Source organism: Xenopus laevis, chromosome 2S (genome assembly GCF_017654675.1).
Source record: "Xenopus laevis strain J_2021 chromosome 2S, Xenopus_laevis_v10.1, whole genome shotgun sequence".
Classification (NCBI taxonomy): domain Eukaryota; kingdom Metazoa; phylum Chordata; class Amphibia; order Anura; family Pipidae; genus Xenopus; species Xenopus laevis.
The window spans coordinates 1734551-1761079 of NC_054374.1; the positions used below are offsets into that span (position 1 = coordinate 1734551).

At 36.1% G+C, this 26529-nt stretch overlaps 1 protein-coding gene across 2 annotated transcripts in view; it reads right to left on the minus strand.

The window, feature by feature from the left end:
• LOC108709161 (neuroligin-4, X-linked) overlaps window positions 1-26529 on the minus strand; it is a 164113-nt gene that overhangs the window by 18624 nt on the left and 118960 nt on the right. For both annotated transcript variants that reach the window (XM_018248768.2, XM_041583311.1), the window contains one exon: window positions 496-681. In XM_018248768.2, coding sequence (XP_018104257.1) covers window positions 496-681 — 186 coding nt within the window. The remainder of the gene's footprint in view (window positions 1-495; window positions 682-26529) is intronic.

Below are 26529 nucleotides of genomic sequence, written 5' to 3' on the forward strand. Positions count from 1 at the left end.
ATTATATATAACTAGGGATGCACCGAATCCACTATTTTTTGCCGAACCCCCGAATCCTTTGTGAAAGATTCGGCCGAATACCGAACTGAATCCGAACCCTAATTTGTATATGCAAATTAGGGGTGGGAAGGGGGAAAAAATGTACTTCCTTGTTTTGTGACGAAAAGTCACGTGATTTCCCTCCCCATCCCTAATTTGCATATGCAAATTAGGATTCGGATTCGGTTCGGCTGGGCAGAATCCGAATCCTGCTGAAAAAGGCCGAATCTTGGCCGAATCCCGAACCGAATCCTGGATTCGGTGCATCCCTATATATAACTAATATTCATTAAACAAAAATCTGCCTTATATTTAAAAATCCCATTCATAATTTATTGTAATACTGTACCAGAAAAAGGAAAAGGGGTAGAGAGCCATGGAAATCATTTATAATCATTAAAACGATAGTAGAAATTCTCATTTCATATATTCTTAGAGAGCTATTAATAAGATTACCTTCAGAATAGTGGGATAATGTCAGTAGGCTTACACAGGATGCCCCGGCCCCTGAGCCAAATATAGTTACTCGTTTCGGGTCGCCTCCAAATGCTCCAATGTTTTCCTCAATCCACCGCAACGCTTGTATTTGGTCCAGTAACCCATAGTTTCCTTTTGCAGCTTGATCCCCGGTACTCAGAAAACCTGCAAAGGTAGATGCAGATTTAACATAAATAAATGCACATCTGCTGAATATTTTATATTTCTGATTCCTTAGTAGTGTGGCAGTCTGGTTTGCACTATGCCTGAGATTTATTGCATTAACACAATATTAATTTTGTGATCCATGAAAAGAACTTCCATTAAATTGTGCAATTCATATTTCTACAGGTATGGAACCTACTATCCACAATACTTGAGACTTGGCCTTTCTGTAGCCGCCATTTTTAAAAGCTATTATAGACATTTAGGGGCCGATTCACTATGGGTCGAATATCGAGGGTTAATTAACCCTCGATATTCGACTAGGAACTAAAATCCTTCGACTTCGAATATCGAAGTCGAAGGATTTTAGCGCAAATAGTACGATCGAAGGATTATTCCTTCGATCAAACGATTAAATCCTTCGAATCGAATGATTCGAAGGATTTAAATCCAACGATCGAAGGAATATCCTTTGATCAAAAAAAGTTAGCCAAGCCTATGGGGACCTTCCCCATAGGAACAGGACACACCGGCACAACATGGGTAATTTCAGCAGGTAAAACCTTGCTCGTTTATTGCGGATGCAACGTTTCGGGGCGTGACCCCTTTCTCAAGCAAAAAAGACCTTCCCCATAGGCTAACATTAACTTCGGTAGCTTTTAGATGCCGAACTAGGGGGTCAAAGTTTTTTTTAAAGAGACAGTACTTCGACTATCGAATGGTCGAATAGTCGAATGATTTTTACTTCGAATCCTTCGATTCGAAGTCGTAGTCGAAGGTCGAAGTAGCCCAATCGATGGTCGAAGTAGCCCAAAAAAACGTCAAAATTCGAAGTTTTTTACCTTCGAATCCTTCACTCGAAGTTAGTGAATCGGCCCCTTAAACAATAAAACAAATTGATAAGACTGATTTGCCATAAATCAATATGTATGGTAGCTTACATAAAATTAAGTACAGTTGAACCCCCATTTTACATTTTTCACGGGACCAGAAAAATATGATGTAAAATCCAGTAAAAATGTAAAATGAGGGAAATGTATCATGCATAATATATAAGTGGGACCACAAAACAAAACTGTAAAATGAGGGAAAACAAAATCGGGGGATGTAAAATGGGGGTTCTACTGTATTGTCTAATGATTAGCACTAAGAGCAAAGCTATATTTTAAATATTTAGGGTTTATGGTTAATATTTGTTAAAAAAAATGCATACTGTACATATATTTGAGTCAACTGTGTTGGTAAAACATTAATAAACCTAAAATGGTTTATTTCTCTTGATTTTCTTATTCAGCTTAACATCACAGTAAGCATGCTGGCTAGGACAATTAACATTATGTCTCAGTCGTTGCATTCAAATTATCATGGAGAGCCATGCGTTGATCTTATTTATCTTTTCTGCATATTTATGACAGCTCAACTGATGGGGGAATTCTAATGGGATTCTTTTAAACAGATGGAAGTTAGTTGTATTGTGTAATATAATCCTAGCTGTAAATGACTGGTCTTCAAAACTGTATATAAAATGTTTACATTTACACAAGCTTTCATTGGCTCTAAGCAATAAGGCCTTGAGATCTATAAAGAAATAGTAATAATCAACTTTAAGAATAATTCTTTTTTTGTTAGCGCACTTGCACAAACATCGTTTTAATCCATTCAAACTCCTCTTGAATGGCAAAGAAAACGTATGAAAAAAACTTGCCTGGGTTCCATCTGACTGAAGCCGGGTTGGAGCTACAAACAAATGTCATCGGAGACACTTGTTTGTGAATGATGCTGCCAGAATTTCTCCAGCAACATGTTATGTCTCTAAGGCAGTGATCCCCAACCAGTAGCTCGTGAGCAACATGTTGCTCTCCAACCCCTTGTTTGTTGCTCTCAGTGGCCTCAAAGCAGGAGCTTATTTTTGAATTTCGGCTTGGAGGCAAGTTTTGGTTGTATAAAAACAGAAGTACTGCCAAACAGAGTCTCAATGTAGGTTGACAATACACATAGGGGCTACCAAATGGCCAATCACAGCACTTATTTGGCACCCCAAGAACATTTTTCATGCTAGTGTTGCTCCCCAACTCCTTTTACTTCTGAATGTTGCTCACGGGTTCAAAAGGTTGGGGATCCCTGCTCTAAGGAAACACTGGGCTTCCAGTATAACATGGCCCAGTGCTGACAATGAAATCCACGAATGACAGACAGAGCGCAATGGCTCACAGTGCTTATATCCTATCCTATACCACTGGATATTTTCAAGTTCAGAAAAATGGAACAGGAACTCTATGGCACTACAGGGAAGACCCCGAGAACCTTTGCGGAGTGGGAGATAAATGTCTCCTGTATTCCATATGATATACATAAAGGACGTGGCAAATGTGTTGGTTGGGGAGGGATACAGGGAATCAGGATGCAAAATAAAGCTACTTCATTTTTACCCTAGGACAGGTAGGGGCCAATTCACCAAGCTCAAGTGAAGGATTCAAAGTAAAAAAACTTCGAATTTCGAAGTGTTTTTTGGGCTACTTCGACCATCGAATGGGCAACTTCGACCTTCAACTTCGACTTCGAATTGGAGGATTCGAACTAAAAGTTGTTTGACTATTCGACCATTCGACAATACTGTCTCTTTAAGAAAAAACTTCGACCCCCTAGTTCGCCACGTAAAAGCTACCGAACCCAATGTTAGCCTATGGGGAAGGTCCCCATTTGGTCGAAGGATAATCCTTCTATCGTTGGATTAAAATCCTTTGAATCGTTCGATTCGAAGGATTATTCCTTCGATCGTTCGATCGAACTTTTTGCGCAAAATCCTTCGACTTCGATATTCGAAGTCGAAGGATTTTCATTCCCCAGTTGAATATCAAGGGTTAATTAACCCTCGATATTCGACCCTTGATGCATCGCCCCCGTAGTGTTACCATACAAAAATGTTTCTCCCAAAAACAGGTTATAGTCAAGAGTAGCCATTAGTATGAATACATTTAAAAATATGACTAGTGATGATCGAATCTGTAAAAAACTTTTTACACTCAGGACAATTTTTTTTCACTTCATAAGCATTAAAATAAATAAGCGTTTCTGTCTCGACAACTTTTTTGTCTTGGCAACTTTTTTCTCAGCGATTTTTTTGTCCAAATGTATTAAAATCAATGGGGGTATTTTCTTAAGGTAACTTTTTTGTCTCAGTGACTTTTTTTGTTTCAGCAGTTTTTCAAGGTGGATTTTTGCCGCAGTATAGCAAAAAAAAAATTTCAGATGGAGAAATGCAGAAATTCACCGCACATTCATGCCTGGTGAAAAAATTCACTTATCACTAAATACGGGCTTTAGTTAAATCTTTTCAAGTGGTTCCAAATACATATTGAACATAGTGCAACACATTGCAGAGGAACAACCTTTACTTTAAAGGGAAAATGGATTAGACTTGTTGCACTGTGTAGAACTAATAATAAACCAATAAGCCTATTCTAATCATATCTCAGTATAAGCAATGAATAAGCAAAACCCATGAGGTGCCCCAGTAGTCACCATTCCCGAACCATCTAATATAGAAAGGGCTAACAATGGTGTGTTAAGTCCACCTATACTGTTCATTATTTTCAAATACATAAATTAACCAGTACTAACTAGAACCAACCTCAGATTCCTACAATTATGTTTAGGAATATGTCAAATAGAGTTCAATGATTTCTTAATGTAGAAAAAAACAATAACATAATCATAAACAAATGATCTAAATGAATTTGTCTGTTTTGCTTAGGATGTAAAGTGCTTAATGTCTTTCTAATTGTCTTATAATATTAAAGAGGTACATGAGTAAATGCCCATATTCTGGGACCAACATATTACTACTTGGTCAGAGCCCATTCCATGAATTAGGGTCCAGTGTAGGGTCTTCTACACCCTCATAATGGCACTGAGTGGTACTCCTATATTCCTAAAGTTACTAAAAGAATCTTTAAGGTAAATATACCCCATTTTACCAGCACAGTATAGCATACTATTTTTCAAATAGATACCTACTTTATCTACACTTTATTTTCACTGGGAGCTTTCCTATGCCAAAGATACAAGTGAAAGTGATAGCCAACCTAATTCTGACAACGCCTGAATTCTGGCTTGTTCTTTTCCTACTAAAAGGAATGGTGTACCACATGTCATGTTAAATGCAGAGGGGCCTATATATTAAACTGGATAATGGGTTTCTGGATAATAGACCCATACATGTATGACTAAGCGGGAAGAGGAATTGCCTATGGCTATTATTATAATAAAAAAAAAATCACTGTCTAAAAGATAAATGCAACTTCTTGTATTCCTTGTATTCAGTTCTACAAGAATAGAGAAAACCGTCAAAGGGTATTTTTTGGCATCAGGGCCAAAACTAAATTGTCTTATCAGAATTTCAATTAACCATCCAAATAAATATAAGGAAAATGATAAGTAAACACAATTATGCAGATACAAAACTGCATTAAGTGGCGATTAAGATTTTGCTGCAATCAGCACTAGGCTTCATTGTGACTGCAGTTTGATAGACTTTAGATCAACAGAGAGCCACAGTCATGGAATATTCAAAACTGACACAATAGAAGAATTTCAGCAAGAAATGAACCTGATAAATACTGAATTATGGTTATAAAATAGGTTCCTGACAGGAAAACTTCCTTGACAGTTACTTGACAATTTTATAAACTGACGCATTTATCAAATAGAAAGATTTAGCAGTTTAGCAGAACGTGTTCTACAGCTTTGAGCTGGCCACCATTTGTTAATACAAGATACAAATATTCCTGACTCCTAGATCATTTCAAGAACCTGGAGTTTTCTCGCTTGCTGAAAAAAAAAAGCTAAATGCCAATGCCCTGCCTTTATACATCCCAATACTGGCTAATATGAATACTTCTATGGTGCCCCTCCCCTGTATAGGTAGATACTGTAATTGGAAGGAATGCACAGCTAGGGGCAGATGTATCAAGGGTCGAATATTGAGGGTTAATTTACCCTCGATATTCAACTGCCAAATTAAAATCCTTCGACTTCGAATATCGAAGTCAAAGGATTTTGCGCAATTCCTTCGATCGAACAATTAAATCCTTTGAATGGAACGATTCAAAGGATTTTAATCCATCGATCGAAGGAATATCCTTCGATCAGAAAACTGTTAGCAAGCCTATGGGGACCTTCCCCATAGGCTAACATTGAGCGCGGTAGGTTTTAAGTGGCAAACTAGGGGGTCGAAGAAATATTTAAAGAGACAGTACTTCGATTATCGAATAGTCTAATATTCGAATGATTTTTAGTTTGAATCATTCACTTCGAAGTCGAAGGTCGTAGTCGAAGGTCAAAGTAGCCAATTTGATGGTCGAAGTAGCCAAAAAAAACATTCGAAAATTGAATTTTTTGTCCTCTATTCCTTCACTCGAGCTTAATGAATGGGCCCCCTAATGTTTGCTTCAATTGTTCTCTTTTATTTAACAATTTAGTTACAACAAATTAAAGGAAAAAGTAACGCAGAATTAATAGACAGGTTGTGTACCTACATATTGCAAAATGGGGAATATTTCTGCTCATTACAGACTGTAACCCACGTACTCTTAAGTGATGACCTGTATGATAAACATGTCTATATACTTTACTCAAATAAAGAACTGTTAAAATCAAATCCAACACTTTCTTGAGGCTAGCTAATATAATATCTGCCAGTACAACTTTGCATCTCTTGCAGAGCACTGGCAGTAGCTGAGAGATGTAAAGATAATGTCTAAGTGCAATTACCTTTGTGAATATAGTTTTGCACTGAAGTCCTATTGTGTTTTGTGGATAGTGCTGCTGTGATAACAGCCATGATCTTCCTTTTACCACAGCCTTGACTATAAGTTCTGAAGATCCCTAAGCACCAACCTGCTCTGCGTCTGATCATCATGTTCTCAGCGAACACACCAGTTTCATAGCTAACAGAGACGTTGTGAAGAGTGAGCGCCAACACTGCTTAAATCCATAATCTCCTTTAGGTCTTTTCTGATTTCTCTCACAGAATAGAAAATGAACTAAATGAAAAGCTAACAGGCAACAGTTCCGTTAACTCTATTTCGTGAGGTAAGTTGAAAAAGGGTCAATGAAAGAACCAGTGATTTGAACTAAAATCCATATTGCAAGAGTTATATTTTTAGATTCTGGACTATAAAGATTCCTGGGGGCAAATTCACTAAGCGCAGAAGCGCCGAACGCTAGCGTTAATTCGCTAGCGTTTGGCATTTTCGTTACTGCGCAAATTCACTAACGAACGTTGGCGTAGTTTCGCTAGTGTTACTTTGCACCCTTACGCCTGGCGAATTTTCGCTAGCGACGTAACTACGCAAATTCACTAACTTGCGCAGTGTACTGAACGCTACCTTTTACGCTAGACTTCCTTCGCCACCTCAGACCTGGCGAAGCGCAATAGAGTAGATAGGGATTGTTTCAAAAAAAGTCAAAATTTTTTCTAAGTCCCAAAAAATGCTGGCGTGTTTTCTACATTATGGGTGATAGGCTGAAAAAGATTGAAACTTTTTTTGGGGCTCCCCTCCTTCCCCCCTACATTTCCTGACTCATGGCAACTTACCTAGACAGTGGGCACATGTGTAGGGCAAAATAAAATTTTTATTTGATGTTTTGAAGGTTTTCTAGGCATTTATAGTGCTGATAGTATTCCTCCATTGAAATTTAAATTTGGCGCCGTATGCAAGTTAGCCTTCGCTAGCGTAACTTCGCTTTACATAGCGGATCAACGCTAGCGCAACTTCGCAACCTTACGCTACCCCTGAGCGCAACTTCGGATTTTAGTGAATTTGCGGAGCGCTGGCGAAACTACGCCTGGCGAAGTGCGGTGAAGTGCGGCAAAGTGCGGCAAAGTTGCGCCTGGCGCAACTTCGAATTTTAGTGAATTTGCCCCCTGGTGTATGAGTTGGTCAGAATTATTTGCTTTACTTCGTTTATTTCTATCCTAAAAGGGAAGGTACTGTATCTTTCATAAATATAATGTTATCTTTTTAATGATTTGAATATTAGCAGGAGTTTTTTCATTCATATAATTTCTGAAAGATTATAAAAAATAATCCAAATGTTAAAAAAATGATTTCCTTTTTTTCTACAACAATAAAACAGTAGCTTGTACTTGAACCAAACTAAGATATAATTAATCCACATTGAAAGCAAAACCAACTTATTGGTTTTATTTAATGTTTAAATGTTTTTCTAGAAGACTACTAAAGTATAAAGATCCAAATTATGGAAATCCAGAATCCAGAAAACCCCAGGTCCTTAGCATTCTGCATAACAGGTCCCATACCTGTACCAGTTTGCAAAAGCATACTGAAGACATAATAAGAAAGTATATACCTGAAAACACATTTTAACATTATGTTAAGTACATGTTTAAAAAAAAAAAAAAATTTACTTAAAGAAAAAGAGAGTGCACAAGGGAAAACTCCCATATTGTATCACCAATGGTATAATTGCAAGGTTTCAAAATCCTGTTACCAATTAGCAGGGAATGTGAGTAATATGTATCAAGTAAAGGTCCACCACAGTGCTCCCCCTCCTGCCTATATACTCACAGGCACAATATTGAGGGTCAAGGGTCAAATTGAAAATTCATATTTTCATTTCATATTTTTAAATTCGAATTTCGAGTTTATTTTAGTGTAATTCAACTAGGGAATTTCCAAATTTGATTTGAATTTAAAAAGAATTCAAAAATTGGACGTTATCATGTACTGTCCCTTTAAGAATTCAAATTCATCTATTCGCCATCTAAAACCTGCAGAATTGGTGTTTTAGCCTATGAGAGACCTCCTACAATCAATTTGGAGTCAGTTGGTGGACCTTTAAAAATCAATTTTTTTTTGGTGAAAAAACTCTAATCAAATTTGATTCAAGTTTGCAGGTTGATCCTATTCACCCAAATTTAAAAAATTCTATTTTTTTATGGAATTGATTGGTCGGTTTTTTTTTTGAAGTTCAAATTTATGGGCGTTTATGGGAGTTTTTATAAACTCCTATAAACTCTAAATTCGACCCTTGATAAATATGCCCCTGAGAGTCACTTTTCAAAATACAATTTGTTTAAGCAAATGCGCCCCATTCAGTCGTTGTGTGAGAAAACAATAGAAGATGTTGGACTATTGTGCATTAAAACTTTTTATAATGAAAAAAATAGTTAAAAACAAATATCTCCTCACAAAGTGCATAAAAGTATAAGCAGTAGAAATATCAAAAAGATATAAAGTGTATACAGCAAACTGACACTCTTATTCGTTGATGAACAGGGGGCGGAGCCTCTTTAAATGCGTTGGAAGTCAGGAGCAGTCAGTGGCTTCTCTTTTGATATTTCTACTGCTTGTACTTTTATCCATTTTGTGATTAAATATTTGTTTTTAACTATTTATACATCATTAAAAGCTTTAATGCACAACTGTATCTTCTATTGTTTTCTCACACGCCGACTGAATGGGTTGCCATTGCTGAAACACTTTGCACTTTTTGAGTTATACACTGGAATATTATCAAGTGTTTTTCTTCAATTTTGCGTCTGCGAGTGTTAAAGGCAAAATAAAAGTTTTGTGGGTTTGTATGTAATTTATTATAATCTGTTGATCTTTACAAATTAAAAAAATAGGAGAGGGATTGAACTAATGGCTACACCGCTTTTATTTTGCTAAAACGGTTATGTGTTATTTTCACATTTATTTACATTTAAAACATACATTTGATAGCTGCCTTACTACTTACTATTCTAATGAAAATTAAATTCTGTGCCCTCTAGTGCTATTGTTTTAATTATTATACAAAATGTAGGAACGGGAGTCTCCTTTGTTTTATTCAAAAAGAAAATCGACACAAATCATGTGTTTTTGTGCAAAATCAATGGCTGGTTAATGCATCTTCCTATTAGAGATGTCATAATGCAAGCTATAATCATTACAATGGGCTTGTATTGCATAAAAACACAACTATACAAGAAAAAGATTGCTAACTCCAGGTTGTACATTGTCCTGATAGTTGCTTCGTATTTGTCATTCCATAACTAACCTTGGCCTCGGGTGCATCACATATTGATTAGCTGCCGTGACATCCACAAATGTTTAATAGGTTTAACTTTAAAACTGGTGACACCAGTGTGGATGTGTGTAGATAATGCTCAGAATCTTTTTTTTAAGATGGACTGATATTATTCTTTTTATTTCTTTTACCGTCATTATTTACTTCCACACAGCACACATGCAATATTTATGGACTGGAAGGGCAACATTTTTTTAACACTTTGCAAAGTTTCTCCAATGTAGAAAGCTAAATCAATCAATCCCAGTTCTGCAGAAGGTTGATCAAAGCTAAATTGTTATTGGTTACTATGCAATGAAACCTATGGCAGCAGTAAGTACAGGGCTGCTTGCAGTGTTGAAGCTAAACCTGTTCCATAAATAAGCTCTAAATTGCTTTTCTTTGGGGTGTCCCCTCTTGTCTCTACAATTTGAGGCTAAGGGTAATCAAATGGAATGCATGAACCATAACAATAATATATCTGCCCTATGGACGTTGTTGATAATTCTAGCATTCTGTCGAACCATTATGCTAAAGGTAATGCTATATAGTAGAAATGAGCTACTAAAGGTATAGGGGAACATTCACTTATGGGCGAATTTTCGCCAGCGTCAGCTTAGCACACCGCTTCGCCAGGCACAAATGCACTACACCAATTCACTAATATGCGAAGTTTCGTCCTGGGTGCCGAACGTTGACGACTTTTCGCATCGAGGATGCACTAGCGTTTATTTCTGCCTATCGAGAATTCGCTAGTGATCTTGCGCTTAGGTCAATTTGTATCCGGCGGGTAATTTAAAGTTGTATAGAGGTCTTCATTAGAAATGTTGGTGCAAATGCTTGACGTTACCATTTTTTCTTATACATCTCCAGGGAACCATAATAAAGACAAGAGAGTTAATATAATGCCCTACACATGAGCCCACTGTATAATGAATGTCCCATATGTTATGAAATGTCTGGAGTAAACTGGTTACCCAAAAAAAGTTCAAGTTATGACTTTTGCAGGGAATTCCACTTAAAAAAATAAAAGGGAAAAGTCAGCCGCGTTTATTGAACTTTAATGCATTTTCGGCAAACCGGATATAATGTAAGTGACAGAAGCTTCTTTAAAGTACTTCACCTGGTCTGAGGTGGCAAATAGTGATGGGCGAATTTATTCGGCAGGCACGAATTTGCGGCGAATTTGCGCGATTCGCAGCCAGCGAATAAATTTGCGAAACGCCCGCGAAAATTCACAGCAAAAACGGGCGCCGGCGTCAAAAAGGAGACGCCGGCGCCGTTTAGCGAATTTTTTACCGTTTCGCGGATATCGCGTGAAATTCGTGAATTTTTCAGCGAAACGTCGCAAATTCGCCCATCTCTAGTGGCAAAGTCAAATCTGGCAAAGGAGGTAACGTTCAGTAAAATCCGCACTTGAATTGTGAATTTGTGGGGTAACGACCTTTCGCCAGAGAATAAAGTCGCCTGGCGATTTAGCGCTAACGAACGCTAGCAAATTGAGGCCAGTGGCTGTTATTGTGTAGGCATCGTCCCTGCGGATAGTAACGCTTGCGAATTATCGCTAACATTAGCCATTTCATCCTTTAGTGAATCTTCCCCATAGTCCTCTGTAATATGTTACATTTTCTGTTCAAAAATAGTTCACATATGACATAGTTAATTGCTTGCCTACTGCAGATCATAAAGTATACGGTACCAGCTGTTAGGGACTTGACTGCCACTAGTAGCACATTTTAGCTTGTAGCTTTGCCTTTTATCTATACCACTATACCACTGTGTTATCACATTATACAATGTAGTATCATAAAAACTGCTGTTTTACATTTTTTTTTTACAGTGTACCTTAAAACCCAAGATTTATCCTAAACAAATGAAATCACTAAATCAAATGGATTAAATTGTTACCCTTCACAGACAAGTATCAGCTTATACTTTTGCCTTCATTCTCCCATTAGATTGTTTGTATTGCCAAAGGCACTTTTCTGTCTGGAGTTTTCAGCTCATCTCAATAAATTCTGTTATTTACAGTAACATTTCACTCAGCCCCTTTTTACACTGCACACTCCATTATTTCAAGTAGTATTTCACACTTTTCACACAGTATTCTCCCTACATCAATTCTTTTTTTTATACACAAATATATTCTTTTTAATTTAACCTTTCCAATTGAACCCTGCTATTATTGTGCAAAGCAAACTAAATGCTTAGTGAACATTGAATATTAATATCCAGACATTAGAGCAGATAATTGTATTCACTTGAACATCACCTTTGGACATAAGAATGTCTGCTCATTTGCATAAAAGGCAACAGGAATCCTGGGAAGTAAACATAAGTTTGCCTACTGGGCTTTGGATTTCAGCCAGGGTAGATGCTGAGCTACTGTTATTCCAACTACAAGTCAATTTGTCCTAATTGGGTATTAACTATTTGTGGCATTGCATGTGCTGATCATAAATGCCTGCCCTGCACTAAAGAGCCAAGGTAAAGGTAAAGCTAGTCTATAGTTGAGATTTTTCTGAAGTTTTATATATATATACATATACACACACACAAAAGCAATGAATATCTTGTAAATAGTGATGACATCAGTTATAAGAGCAGTAATGCCCTTGACATTGACACCTGCCTGGATATACAGAACAGAACCATTATGATTAAAGTTTAAATTGTGCGGTGTAACAATTGCAAAATGATTTAGTCCAGTTGCTTTAGACTTATTACTACTAGAAATGGTTAAGACTACAGGTTATTCCATCAAAATATATTGCAAAACATTATTTACATCTCAACTTTCCTGCTGTTTTTGTTTTTGATTCACAAAGATCTAAAACAGTTGTGCAACTTTTATCATTTAGAGATGCAGTACATTAAGCATCAGTTGAAGTTGATAGCCCTGACACCTTTTAGAAGTAGTTGTCTCTGTAAACCCCCTGGAGCCCCTTATCTGCCTGTTATACCTTCCTTCATGTGAGTTGCTGGGCCTGCTGTACAGTGTGTCTCTGCATTTTGTGTTGTAATCTTATTTGTACTTGTTTCAGTCTTACCAGTCGGTCTGCCTTGTGGTACTGATTACTGGTTTTGACCTTTGCCTGATTAATCTTATTGCTCAAAGCCTTCTTGTTTATAACTTGTCTTTAATTTGTATTTTATTATGATCCAAAGTCTCTTTAGCTATATCTTTAACACCCTCGCCTACCCTTGAGTTCACTTTTGGAAACCTGCACAATATGGCCTGGTAGCAGTTAAGAAGTTGATGGCAGCTCATAAAAAAGGTCAATTGTAGGCAGCTCGAGCTCTTTAAGTGCCCTCTGGGTATAAGTTGAGAAATTTAACCATGCCCGGATTTGTGGAAAGGCCACCTAGGCCCGGGCCTAGGGTGGCAGGATTTTAGGGGGGCGGCACGCTTCCCAACCACACCCACATTGGTTCAAAAACACTGGGGATGCCCTGGAGATACAATTATTTTTTAAATTTCACATGCACCAATCCCCATTGCTCCTGTCCCACTGGAGGGGACAGGGGCGACGAACGGCAGTGGGCCTAGGGGCGCACACTATGTAAATCCGGCCCTGAATTTAACAATATCATTGCAACCTGAGACAAGGATCCTAAAATGGTTTAAGATGTAAATTGGAAAGGAGGTAGAAGTAAAGAGTAATAAGAAAAGGGCGTTTATTCAAACATAGCTTATTCAAGCTATGGGGACATTAAAATATTAAAAAATATATAACACAGCGTATTATATAGAACATGAGATGAATAAGCCTCATATACTACTTTCAGTAACAATTATTTTATAAGTGTTAAATCAGTGCATCCTGCAAAATTCTTTTGAAATCCTTTTCCATTCATTATTCACAATTTTATTTTTGGGCTTACAACCTCTTCCTTAAAGAAGCATCCCTCCAGAGCCAACAGATCAGCAGTTAAGACTCATTAAACCTTGCCAGGTCAAGTCCTAACAAAGTAACACTGGTAAAAATAATCAGCAGAAGAAACTTAAAGACCGTATCAACCCTTTTATAAGTTAAGTAATGAATATTGTAATAGTTAACCTCTGGCTAACATGACATGCGAATCATGACAGATTTTCACATTTCTTTTCATAAAATATTTAATATGTTTGCTGAAACACAATGAACTCCTTTAGGTTTTCTTTTGTCGCTTTCTTCTGCAAACATTATATCCATGTCAGGGCTGGATCCTAGTTATAGATTGTACATTGGTGCAATAAACATTATTATGTGAAATAACAAACCACGGCAAGTCATGCAAATCAAGATCAGTATAAATATGTTTATTCATCTCTAGTCAACAGGTTCTCTACTTACTGACAAGAAAACCTAACATGATAAATAATATTTTAGTTTCCTTTGTATGAGTCCTTACATTTGCATTCACATCACTTGCACCATTATTTTACTCATGACAAGATTAATTTGCTCTGTTATTTAAAATCTATTTCTTATTTTTATATAGAAGACAGGGTTGTTTCTGCATGAGATATTGGCATGTATATTATTTGTAAAGACAGAGACTGCAAGGCATTAATCTCTTATATGTCAATTAAAAGCGTTTAAAAGAAAATACAATGTAATTTATCTCTGTTGCTTACCTTGCATTCCCTTCCTCTATTCACTCATTAACTTTTTCAACTGCTTTGTGCTTTACGTGGCACTTTGTTTGTTGCAGATTTCCAGCACAACAAAAAGCTTTTTAAATCTTATATGGTAGTATTTTTTTAACTGAATAGTAACCATTAATACCCAACACTAAAAAATTGCAAACATAATAAACAGTACTCTTAGCAAACACTGTACTTACAATGGGGAAGGGAGCAAACATACAGATGGAATTGCTAAGTTCAACACTGTAGGTAGAGCTTGTAAGCTCTGTTCTGTTGGACGTTTCTACTGGGTTTCCAATGGGCAGTGAGTAGGGATGGGCGAATTTGACCCGTTTCGCTTCGCCAAAAATTCGCCGCCGGTGAATTGAGGCTGACGCCCATTAAAGCCTATGGGCGTCAGAAATTTTTGGACGCGCGGCGAAATTGTTTTGACGTAAGTCTTTTTTTTTTACGTACAGCGCTATACAAGTCTATGGGCATCATTTCTGCGGCGAAACAAGGCGAAAAAAATTCGCCCATCCCTAGCAGTCAGTGAACATTGTGTGCAAACACACAGTGATGGTGCATACCAGTAGGAAAACACTTTTAACAGTCATATACGTATTCCATGTAAGGTCATAAAGTATTAGCCTGCAGAAAAACCTTCTCATGTATATTGGTATTCAAACAAATATTTTTTTAATTGCTCAAGGCTGTGTTTGCAGTAACCCTACCAAGTTCACAGTGTAAAAACACTGTGCAGAGCTGGGTTTAATAAGTGAACCCTCCCTTAAAAGGGTTTCCTGATAACCCAAACCTTAATGACACTATAGGGGCCTTCAGCCATGCTATATCCTTGCAACTTAAGAGAAAAATGAAAGTTGTGAACACTGCATGGTGAGGTTTTCCATAATTGGGAGAAGGTGGATGCAGAAAGGAGTGCTTAAATAAGGACTATTCTTTATTTTCATGATTGTCATTTTGTGGGTTGCATCCAAAACCCCATACTTACTCCAAGGTTCCAGTCTTGGCCCACTCTTCTGCCTTTGGCTTTCGGTTGGAGCCCTCCACTACTCTGATGCCACCAGGTCTTATTGTGGGAGAACCAAGGAGAGAGTTCTGAGTGAGCAAGGGAGCCAAGCTTGGTGTTGTAGAATGGTAAACAAGGAATGTAATCTAAATCCAGGCCGGGTCAGTAACAATCAGTCAAACGGTACAGATACAGGAGAGGAAGGTATAGTAAGGGTCACAGGCCGAGTTTAATACACCAATATTACAGTACCAGGGAGAATTCAGAAGAGTAGTAAAAAACAGGCAATAACCAGGACAGGCAGCAGACAGGATGAAAACCAGGGACAGGCAGTATCAGTAACAAGTCAGAATACACTAAGAACACACCCAGGAACTAAGGAATAGACCTTTTTGTTGGCCAGAGAATATTTGCCTGAGGCCCCTTAAAATATTGAAACTTTGCATCAAACGCGATGACGTCAGACGATAACCGGCTTCAAAACCCGAGCGCGCGCACTTCTCTACCAGCGCCAGCAGAGCCAGGATGCTGCCACGTTCCAACAGGTACTTTTATTACAGTTACTTATGTTCTTCCGTATAAAACTAGATATGCTCCAGTACCCCCTGGTTGTGAAAATCCTGTGCAGTGGAGATTTCTCTAGACTCTAGTAGAAAGGCAAAGTCTCAAAATATAAACTTTGTTAATATCATCCAATTAAAAAAGTTTTTAAAATAAATTGTCCTACATGCTGACCTCTAGGGGTCTAAGACTGGGCTATGCTGAGGCTTGTATCTAGTTGTAGTTATTTGAAAGAAAAATTGCTACCTGCAGAGGTTGAATACTCATTTAACACTAATATAATTTATACTATGCAGAACACATACCATCCATTATTCTGCAAAACATCAGAAGACAAACACAAAAAATGCCACCGGGTTTAAGTAGAATGCAAAAAATCATTGAATGAAGGAACACAGCCATGCATGATGAGAATAGTGAATCTGTCTCCACCTATGATCAGCTGCAAAGCTATCATTTCTTTGGCTCTCAATAACGGATGATTATAACTAATAAACATCTCTAAATTTATCAGAAATCTTGAAGAGAATTCAATATATTTGCCCTTTTTCAGGTTTAGACAAACAACATGTGTTCAAAAAGTAACATGGCGCCAAAAATGCTATTTATTCAAAGTAATTAAAACCCAAGCATGTAAAAACAAGACACCCCTCGCTTTCCAACAGATACTGAGAAAATGTAGGTGTCCCAGATTTCTACATTTCAACCCTCAAAATCTAAAGCAATCTAGATAAAAAAAGTGCTTAAAATATACAATATTTAAAAATATATTTAGGTCGTTTTTTGCACATTCTTGTAAAGAAACAAAGACAAATAAAAGTTTCCTTATCTTTTGAGATGTTATGTATGTGCTTGTGTATTGTATGAGGATCAGATCTCGCAGTCATGGTCAGTAGCAGACAACTGGCTTCATTTAACTGTATCTAGATAAAGGCAGGTCATTCAGAATTTGCCTACTACAATCAATGGTAAAATAGTGAACATGTCTATATAAATCCCAATCACTGGTGAAAACACATGGGATTATTTGCTTGTAGAGAAGGGCCAATCAGTAATATCCACAGATAAAAAAAATAAACAAACAAGAAATCCACCTTGTAAATCATTGGAGTTGGCTTTAAATTACAGATAGATTTGTGATTAGTAAACACATTGATTAAAACAAACATTAATTACAAAATATTAATGTATTATTCATAGCGAACAAATCCATTTGTGGCATCATAGTGAGCAAAACATATTATGTAGTTGTTTGCAGTTAGTGAACATATCTATTCTGGTTCATCGCTAATGACTTATTAAAATGTCCATAATGTCAGAATATCATAAGCATTTTGATTTGTTCTATTATTTTTTCATAGATTTATTCATTAGTTGCTATGGGTTACTGCCTAGGTGCAAGCTTGTCCAGTTTCCATTAATGACAATAGTGCATCAGTGTTTGGAGGAGGAGGAGTAAAGGATGTAGGTTGGAGCAGAGAGGTTCCATAACTGTTCATACTTATATATTTATATGCATCTATATATTTATATTCATATACTTATATATCAAAATGGGGTGCTTACTTTTATTCCAGTAGTTTAGATGACACATTAGATAGGTATAAGAAGGGGTTGGATGGTGTTTAGCAAGTGAGGGAATACAGGGATATGGAAGATAGCTCATAGTACAAGTTGATCCAGGGACTGGTCCCATTTTGGAGTCAGGAAGGAATTTTTCCCCCTCAGAGGCAAATTGGAGAGACTTCAACTGTTTTAGGGTTTTTTTGCCTTCGTCTGGATCATCTGGCAGTTAGGCAGGTTAAAAGTTTGAACTTTTTTCAACCCAACTTACTATGTCACTATGAAACTTTAAGGTTGTTTCTTACATTATCCTTCCAATTGTAAAAGGGACATCTGCCATTGACTTCTACATGACTTCAACAGGATTTAGCTGGCATATTTTCAGATTTGTCACATAATAAATCCAGAAAAGTTTTTATAACTTTTTCTGATTATTTGTCACATAAATCATAACCAGAAAAATGTGACCCTAAGTTTCAAATTTGCCATTTTTGCCAGTCAGGTTAAATAGTAAATTTGGAATGTTGATAAATCTATCCTCAGAAATCCACTCTTACACACTGCAAAAATGCACAATATTACCCCCTGCCCCTGCACTAACACACTCACAAATGCACATCCCCCTGTACCAACACTCTCACACACATATCCACACCCATGAACAGGCATATCATACTTAGTATACGTGCTGAACTATAATGGTGAACCCTGGTCCCCATATGACAACCCAATTCTCTCTCAGACTATCGTTCCTGAACCCAAGGTCATGTGGCCATGTGCCAAAGGGAATAAAAATAAAGGATTTGCTTTGAAGGAACTCACAGTGTGAATCACAGGATGAGTTTTTACTTAATGGCCCATATGTTCATCTTAAATCTTCACCACCCAATAATTGTGCCTATTGAGACTCCCATGTTGATAGCTTTCTGTAACAAAAATATCTCATTCAAATTTGAGTTTCAGAAACTAGAATTTTTGAAACTTATTAAGTTTATCAAACTCAAAATGGACAAATTCATAAAAGGGAGTATTTTCACCTGTGAAGGCTTTACCACACTTTGCGCCACTTCGCCAGGCGCAAATTCGCTACCGCTATAATGCTTCTGCCTAGCGAAACTTCATTAGTACAATTACGCTTATGTCAATTTTAACAGGGCTGGTACATATTAGTCATATATACGTCTTTATTAGTGATGTTGGTGCACATTCTTGAAGTGGCCACTTATTATTAAAAATGTTCAAGGAAGCAAAATATAGACAAAATAGATCCTCTAGTGCCCTAGACATGCACCAACCCTAAAACAAATGTGGCATGTCCTTCTGATGGTTAAAGACAATCCTGCTTTAAAATGTGAAAAAACACCAGGTTTTTTTTTTTATCATTCTAATAACTTTTGTGCATACAGGATATGATGTCACTGACATAAGATTGAGGAGGATGTAGCTTCATTTTATCAGTTCACCAGGTCTAAGGTGGTGAAAGGAAACTCTGTCAAAAGAAGTAACGTTCTGTAAAATTTGCACTTTAGTGACCGACTGCAACTTTAATAACAATTGTTCACGTAAGCAAACATTCATCTGGTGATAACGTGCAAAAATTAGCAAGCAATGTACTCTAACGCTTGCATATTGTCCTCTACACTTCTTAGTAAATTCTCTGCGGATGGGATTTCTGGTGAATTTTCAGTAGAGATTGCCACTTTGTTCTTTACTAAATCTGCCCTAAAAATGGAAAATAAAAATTTGGTATTCAAAAGCTGGAGAGTTCATGTTGAAGCCAATGGGATTTGTATTAACAAAAATAGAAACTGTTTTTTCAATTCAAGCAATTCAAGAACAATTCTAAATTATCAGGCTCACTACAGTGAGTGTTCAATTTTTTTTTTTTTTCTTTTCAATTATTTTTATTAGCATATTTAAAAACAAAAGGAACAAAGAGCAGCAAAGCAATAGCTTAGCATAACAATTGTCAATTACATAATAAAAAGAAATATCATGTAGCAATTCATTGTTAACAAAACATCAAATAGGACAATAACAAAATTCATCCAAATTCTACATGATTGAGTTTTTGAGATTTGTGTTTGTTTTTTATCATAAGCGCATATTCACAATATGAGGTTTTTTTTTCAATTTAGAAAAAATATTCAATAACCTATAATCAACAGTAACCTATAAAACAGAAAATCATAAATACACATCTTCAGATATGTACATACTGCAGAAATGCAGACTTGCCTTCAGGCACTAAAAACAGTGTTGGGGAAAAGCATATACATTCAGCAATTATTAATTTACTGTTCTACCTAGAGAATTGCAATGTTCCTCAGGAATCTAATTAGAATGTGATCATTAGCTACTTCTCATGCTGTGTGTGTAGCACTTCAGTTCTTCAGGTGTTGATTTGTAATTAGATATTGATTACTGCTCAATAGTCTATCAAGGTAACTTATAATAACAAGGCGATCATTGCAGTGAAAGTGATGTTTCAATATGCCATAAATATAACCTGTTCCCTTTGGAAATTTACATTTTGAATGAATCTTCAGTTTGTTGGAAATGAATTACCTAATGGAATTATTTATCGGAATGCTTTAGCAAAGCAAGAGAAAGAATGCATAGAAAAATGTACCAGTCTCACTATTTAGCATAATGTGCTTGTATATACTTGTATGCAGGTGTGTGTGCAAATCCTTAATAACAATCCACATGTACATTACAGGTATGGGATCTGTTATCCGGACACCTGGTATACAGAATGCTCAGAATTATGAAAGGCTGTCTCCCATAGACTCCATTTTATCCAAATAATACAAATTTGTATTATTTTTCTATGTAATAATAAAACAGTAACTTATACTTGATCCACACTAAGATATAATTAATCCTTATTGGAAGCAAAACCAGTCTATTGGCTTTATTTAATTTTGTTTACATGATTTTCTACTAGACTTAAGAGCCTTATTTATCAAAATCCAAATTGAAAGTATTGGGGGTAGATTTATCAAAGGTCGAAGTGATAATTAAAAAAAATTGAATTGCAAGCTATTTTTTGTGTACTTCGACTAGGGAATAGTCCAAATTCGATTTGACTTTGAAAAAAATTCGAAAATTCGAATATCAAAATTTACCATGATTTTTTTTTTCTTTAAAAATTTAACTTTGACCGTTTGCCATCTAAGACCTGCCGAATTGCTGTTTTAGCCTATGGGGGACCTCCTAGAGGACCTCCTGGAGTTAATTGGTGGACTTTGAAAAATATACGATTTTTTTTTTTTTATAAAACTTCAATTTGAATTCGATCAAATGTGCTATTACATCGATTCGTATGAATGTATACAGACTATTCGCCCACAGAAAAAAACCTTCACCTTTTTTAGTACATTTCGGTTGGTCTCTTTTTATTCAAATTTCGAAGTAATTGGAGTTCCTCTTCGACCCTTGATGATTAGAGTAATTTAAATTAAAAAAAAGTCAGACCAAACTAAAATCCAGAATTTGACCTTATTTATTATTAAAAAAGTTTTTTCCCAAATCATATACGATTTTTTCGGAAAAGTCTGAAATAGTAGGATTTTTGGGCTAATTCCAGTGCAGACAATAGGAACTTTCAAATAGGATAGGGACCTCTCCCATTGACTTATACACAACCTCGGCAGGTCTGAGATGCTGTATTTTTGGATTCAGACTTTTTTGCAGCCTCTGGGAAAAAATTCAGATTTTATAGTAATAAAAAACTCGAGTTTTTATCGATTTTTGGCATTCAGACTTTGATAAATAATCACCTTAAGGTACTGTATGAAGATACAAATTACAGAAAGATCCATTATCCGGAAAACGTAGGTCCCGAGCATTCTGGATAACAGGTTCCATTTATTTTAAGTTTTTCTGCTTTGGACAAATTTAATGCTCAGACTTGCAATGCTTTCATTTTGGCTGCAGATGGTAGAAGAGATTGTTCCAGATTAGATTTTACTGTCATGCTTCTCTTGTGAGGAAAATGAGTGGATTTGAATGATGAGCTTTAACATTCTTAGTTCTGAACAGGTTTTCCAAAAGTGATCCAAATCTATTCTCTTGCACGTTCTTGCATGAAATATTGGGCATTAGTATTTTTTTTTCTGTAGGATATTTAAAATGACTGTCAAATTACTTTTGCATGCTTTCATTACTCCCACATGCAAAGGGAAAAAAATAAACCTCTTATGTTACTACTTTATGTTGCATCAATGAATCAAGCTTGTTTACATATAAAGAGATTAAGCATGGAAAAAAAATAAATTGCTAAGCTAATGCATAAGCAGGAAGAAGAATGAAAAGCCCTAAAGGTAGCTGAAATGCCTGCAAACAGAACTGATATGCGTACAGAGGGGATAGTATCACAAATAAGAATTCATTTTAGTGGCAATAACTTAGGGGGTTATTTATCAAAATCTGAAAACATCTCATTTATTTCTGAAATATACTTCGACCAAATCCGCACGTATTTCCCCCTATTTATCAATACATTTTACGGAAAATTTTTCACAATAAATTTGGATTTCATTGTCAAAAAACTTAATTTTTTTGTGTTTTTGGACTTTAATAAATAACCCCCCTAAGATTCAGCAGACAACTGTGTATAATACAGTGTGTTCCAAAGTGTGAGTAAAATGAAAAACTGTAGGTGTGTTTATAAAGATTCACAGGCAAGTAAAAGTATGCGTACGTGTACAGAAGTGTGGGTACAATACTTTGGGTCACATTTACTAAGCTCGGGTGAATGAAGAGAGGGAAAAAAACTCGAATATCGAGGAGTTTTTTGTTCTTCTCGACTATCGAATTGGCGTAAATTCACCTGAGTAGAATGATTCGAATAGATCGAGCGAAAAAACGCTGCAACTATTCACCCATTCGATAGTCTAAGTACTGTCTCTTTTAAAAATCATTCGACTGCCTACTTCGCCAGATTAAACCTACCGAATTGCTTTAAAAGCCTATGGGAAAGTCCCATAGGCTTTTTTTCTACGTTTTTTATCGAATAGAAAGGCATTCGATCGAATGAAAATCCTTCGATCGACTATTCGATCGCTCCACTATTCATTGGGCGAATATTCGGCCGAATTCCCTATTCGATTCTATTCCCCAGTCGAATTTCGAGGGATTTAACCCCTCGAAATCCGACCCTTGATAAATCTGCCCCTTTGTGTATGACAGTGCAGTGTGAGCATAGAGACTTATTTACAATACAAATTGTGGTGCAAATTAGATTAATGTAGTTTTAAAATACACATGGATATTACCAATCTGTAGATACTAGTTAAGGGGCGAATTTATTCGCCAGGCGCGAATTCGTGGTAAATTTGCGCGATTCGCCGCCAGCGAATAAATTCGTGAAATGCCCGAGAAAATTCGCGTCAAAAATTCACCGGCGTCAAAAACGGGCACCGACATCGAAAAAACGGGCGTCGGCGTCAAAAACGGGCGTCAATAACGAAATTCGCAAATTTTTCTGCGAAACGGCGCAAATTCGCCTATCACTAGTAGATACACTCAAAACCTGCAGGACCCATTAGTTTCTATCACACAACACTACTGAATATCTTAATAAACAGCACTACTTCAACATCGACAACTGTCATCTGGTGGATAAGCATTATGTTTGGTGAACAGAGGAAATCATGGACATTCTGCATTTGAGAAATTCCAGCAATAACTCCACCACCATGTTGACTATGACCTCATATATGGGGGCTTGACTTTCCTGTTTGCTGCAAAATATTGTAGGAATGGTGCTGAATAGAATCCAGAAGTTGACCCTACCTCAAAGTATTGTGATTCAATAACAAAGAAAATTAAATTATAGTGTGGGAAAAAACTGTATGTGTAAAATGAAAGTAATAGTAATGCAATACTTCATGCTGGCTAAAGCTAATACTCAAAATTGAGCAAGAAGATAATTAAGTACATGACACTGCACAGTATTATACCATTATGCCAATTAGCACTACGGAGATAAGGGAAGAAATCTATATATTCAAGCAAATAACTGGACAATATTAGAATTTAATTTAAATTTTGTTTCTACCTCGCACTGTTTCACAAATCTTTATTTTGCAGCTCATTCAGATGTAATATAGGTTATTAATTAGAATACTAATTGGGATTAAAATCCTGGTGATAATCTGGAAGAAATAGTTTCTGTCCAACCGTAGAGTTAAAAAAAAAGCTTCATTACCATTTTTCTTAAACAATTACAATGAAAAACAGTAAACAAAACTAACATATCGTATAATGCAGGACTGGGACCTATTATTACAGGGAAAATGTGCAAAATGATGAATTAAGTGAATATAATGGAGTTATAATGGAGCTTTTTGGATAACCAGTTTCTAGATAACTGATCCTATACCTGTATATATTTTAAAATATAACATATTTTATTTTTTAATTTATATTATATTTATATTATTGTAAATACAATACATCTATATATTTTATAGTTTTTATATATAAAAATGACCTTGTAACCAAAAGTGATAAAACATGAATATATGTTAGCAAAACTTTTAAAAAATATTATTTTGCTAATTTTAGCTTTATGTATCAACAGAAATGTTTTTATGTGAAAATATCTCACATATGTATTCAACTATGCAGTTATTAAATATAGACCTTTAATGAACAGACCCCTAAAGCTGATGATAAACTTCAGCTGGCGGAGAAGAGTCCAAAACAACCTCTGACACCTCCCCTTTACATTAACGGGAAGCACTTGATGCACCAGTACTGGAATGTTTCAGCCCAGACCTGCATTAGTGATTTTCAGGCACTGGTTTTGGGTTTACCATTAGTTGTGGTCGACCAAAGGCAGAAAAGGGCACTATCAGGATTTTCCTGTGGTGCTCAAACATTTCTGGCAAGAACTAGCCTTCCAACTGACAAGAAACATTTTATTATAACTACTATTTACCTGGATTCTATTTGTGTACCAGCATTTCACAAGTCACCAACAACATTCTATAAATGTCTTTTGACAAGAGATTCAGAAATGTGAAATTGCTGTTTGCGTTTTTTTTTGTAATACAGATGCACAACAAACAAATAAGTACACAGAGTCACCAGAATAAACACAAACAATATAAGCAAGGTCAAGCTGAAAGAAAAACGCACTTGTAAATCATGTAAACATCACTTAATTGTACGCTATAAGGGGACAGAGATGTCAGGAGCACTTTGTCAATTTATGCTGTTTTTTGATGAAACAACACTGCATTCTCTATGACAAAATGTCATCTTTAATAAGTATGAAACACAGAGAAATACGTGGATGACAGATTGTCTTTTCACATTACATAGGACTAAATAAAATGCTTTTTATTAAAGTGTCACAGTTTTAGGGCACTGTGAACTTAAAACACTGTTTAAGTAAGTAAGTTAAAGTGGTAAGTAAATTCAATATTTAATTTGTCTGAAAAGAGTACATTTTTCAGTTATATTTTCAAATGATTAAAATCAACAATCTGGCATTTTTGAAATATTTCATTTATTTGTAGTGATGAGTGGAATTTTTCGGCGAGTTTCTCTGCAATGACACCCATCGACTTCCAATATATGAAAAAATTGACACGCGGCATTGCGCAACAAAAAAAATTGATGCCCATAGACTTCAATGCATTTTGGCAAATGTTTGCCATTTCACAAATTTTTGGCAAAGTAGAATGGGTCAAATTTGCCCATGACTGTTTGTCTATTTATGAAAGCATATTTTTAACATTATTCAGTAGTTTAGGGGGCAAATTTACTTATGGTCGAATATCGAGGGTTGATATTCGACAGCCGAATTGAAATTATTAGACTTTGAATATCGATCGAACGATTGAATGAAAAATCGTTCGATCAAACAATCAAATCATTCGAATCATTCGATTCGAAGGATTTTAATCCATCGATCGAACGATTTTTCCTACTACCAAAAAATTGTTCCAAAGCCTATGGGGACCTTCCCCATAGGCTAACATTGACTTCGGTAGGTTTTAGGTGGCAAACTAGGGGGTCGAAGTTTTTTTTTAAAGAGACAGTACTTTGACTATCGAATGGTCGAATATTCGAACGATTTTTAGTTTGAAACGTTCGATTCAAAGTCGAAGTCGTAGTCGAAGGTCGAAGTAGCCCATTTGATGGTCGAAGTAGCCAAAAAAAAACATTCAAAATTCGAAGTTTTTTTTATTCTATTCCTTCACTCGAGCTAAGTAAATGGACCCCCAAGTGTACCACAGCCAGGTTCAAATTTGAGGCCACAATTCAGGGGTGGCATGCGGCCTAACCACAACCGAATTAGTTCAGAGCGCTGCTTGCCAATCTCCAGTGCTGTGCCGAACCTGATGGTTAAGTTGTGCACATAAACACCAACAGATAGCAGTTTGTGTGGGAGGAATGTAAATAAAGATTTCTAGCAGCCCTTTCTGAGTCACTACCTTCTCATGGGGTCACTGAGGTTGGAACATTTAAGTCTGAATTTCTAGTTTTTCTCTTTTCATTGTAGTCCATAAATCTAGATTTCTTAAACCACCAATAAACGCCAATTGAATTTTTCAGTGAAGCAAAACGGGACAGATTCGCTCAATGCTCTTTTCAAATAATTGCAAATGGGCAAATTTCTGTTAGCAAGGAAATCAAGATCTATTTAGTTTCACATTTAGATAAATAAAGTCTTATATAACATAAAGATACATTTGATAAATCTGGTCGATCCTATTCATCCAAGTTTAGAAAATTTGATTTTTTAAATAGATTTTAAATAGTTGAATTTCAAGTTCATGGGAGTTTTTAAAAACTCAAAATTCAACCTTTGATAAATGTGCCTCTTATTATGACTTTCCTTTCTAGGTCAACTCTCTACTAAAACATATGGCTTCATAAGACCTAAAGAAAGCTGCAAATCCATTGCACATGTTAAAATGATATGAATTTTTTTTGATTTAGATGATTTAGATGCTGGAAATCAGAAGATTCCTTAGCAATGTAT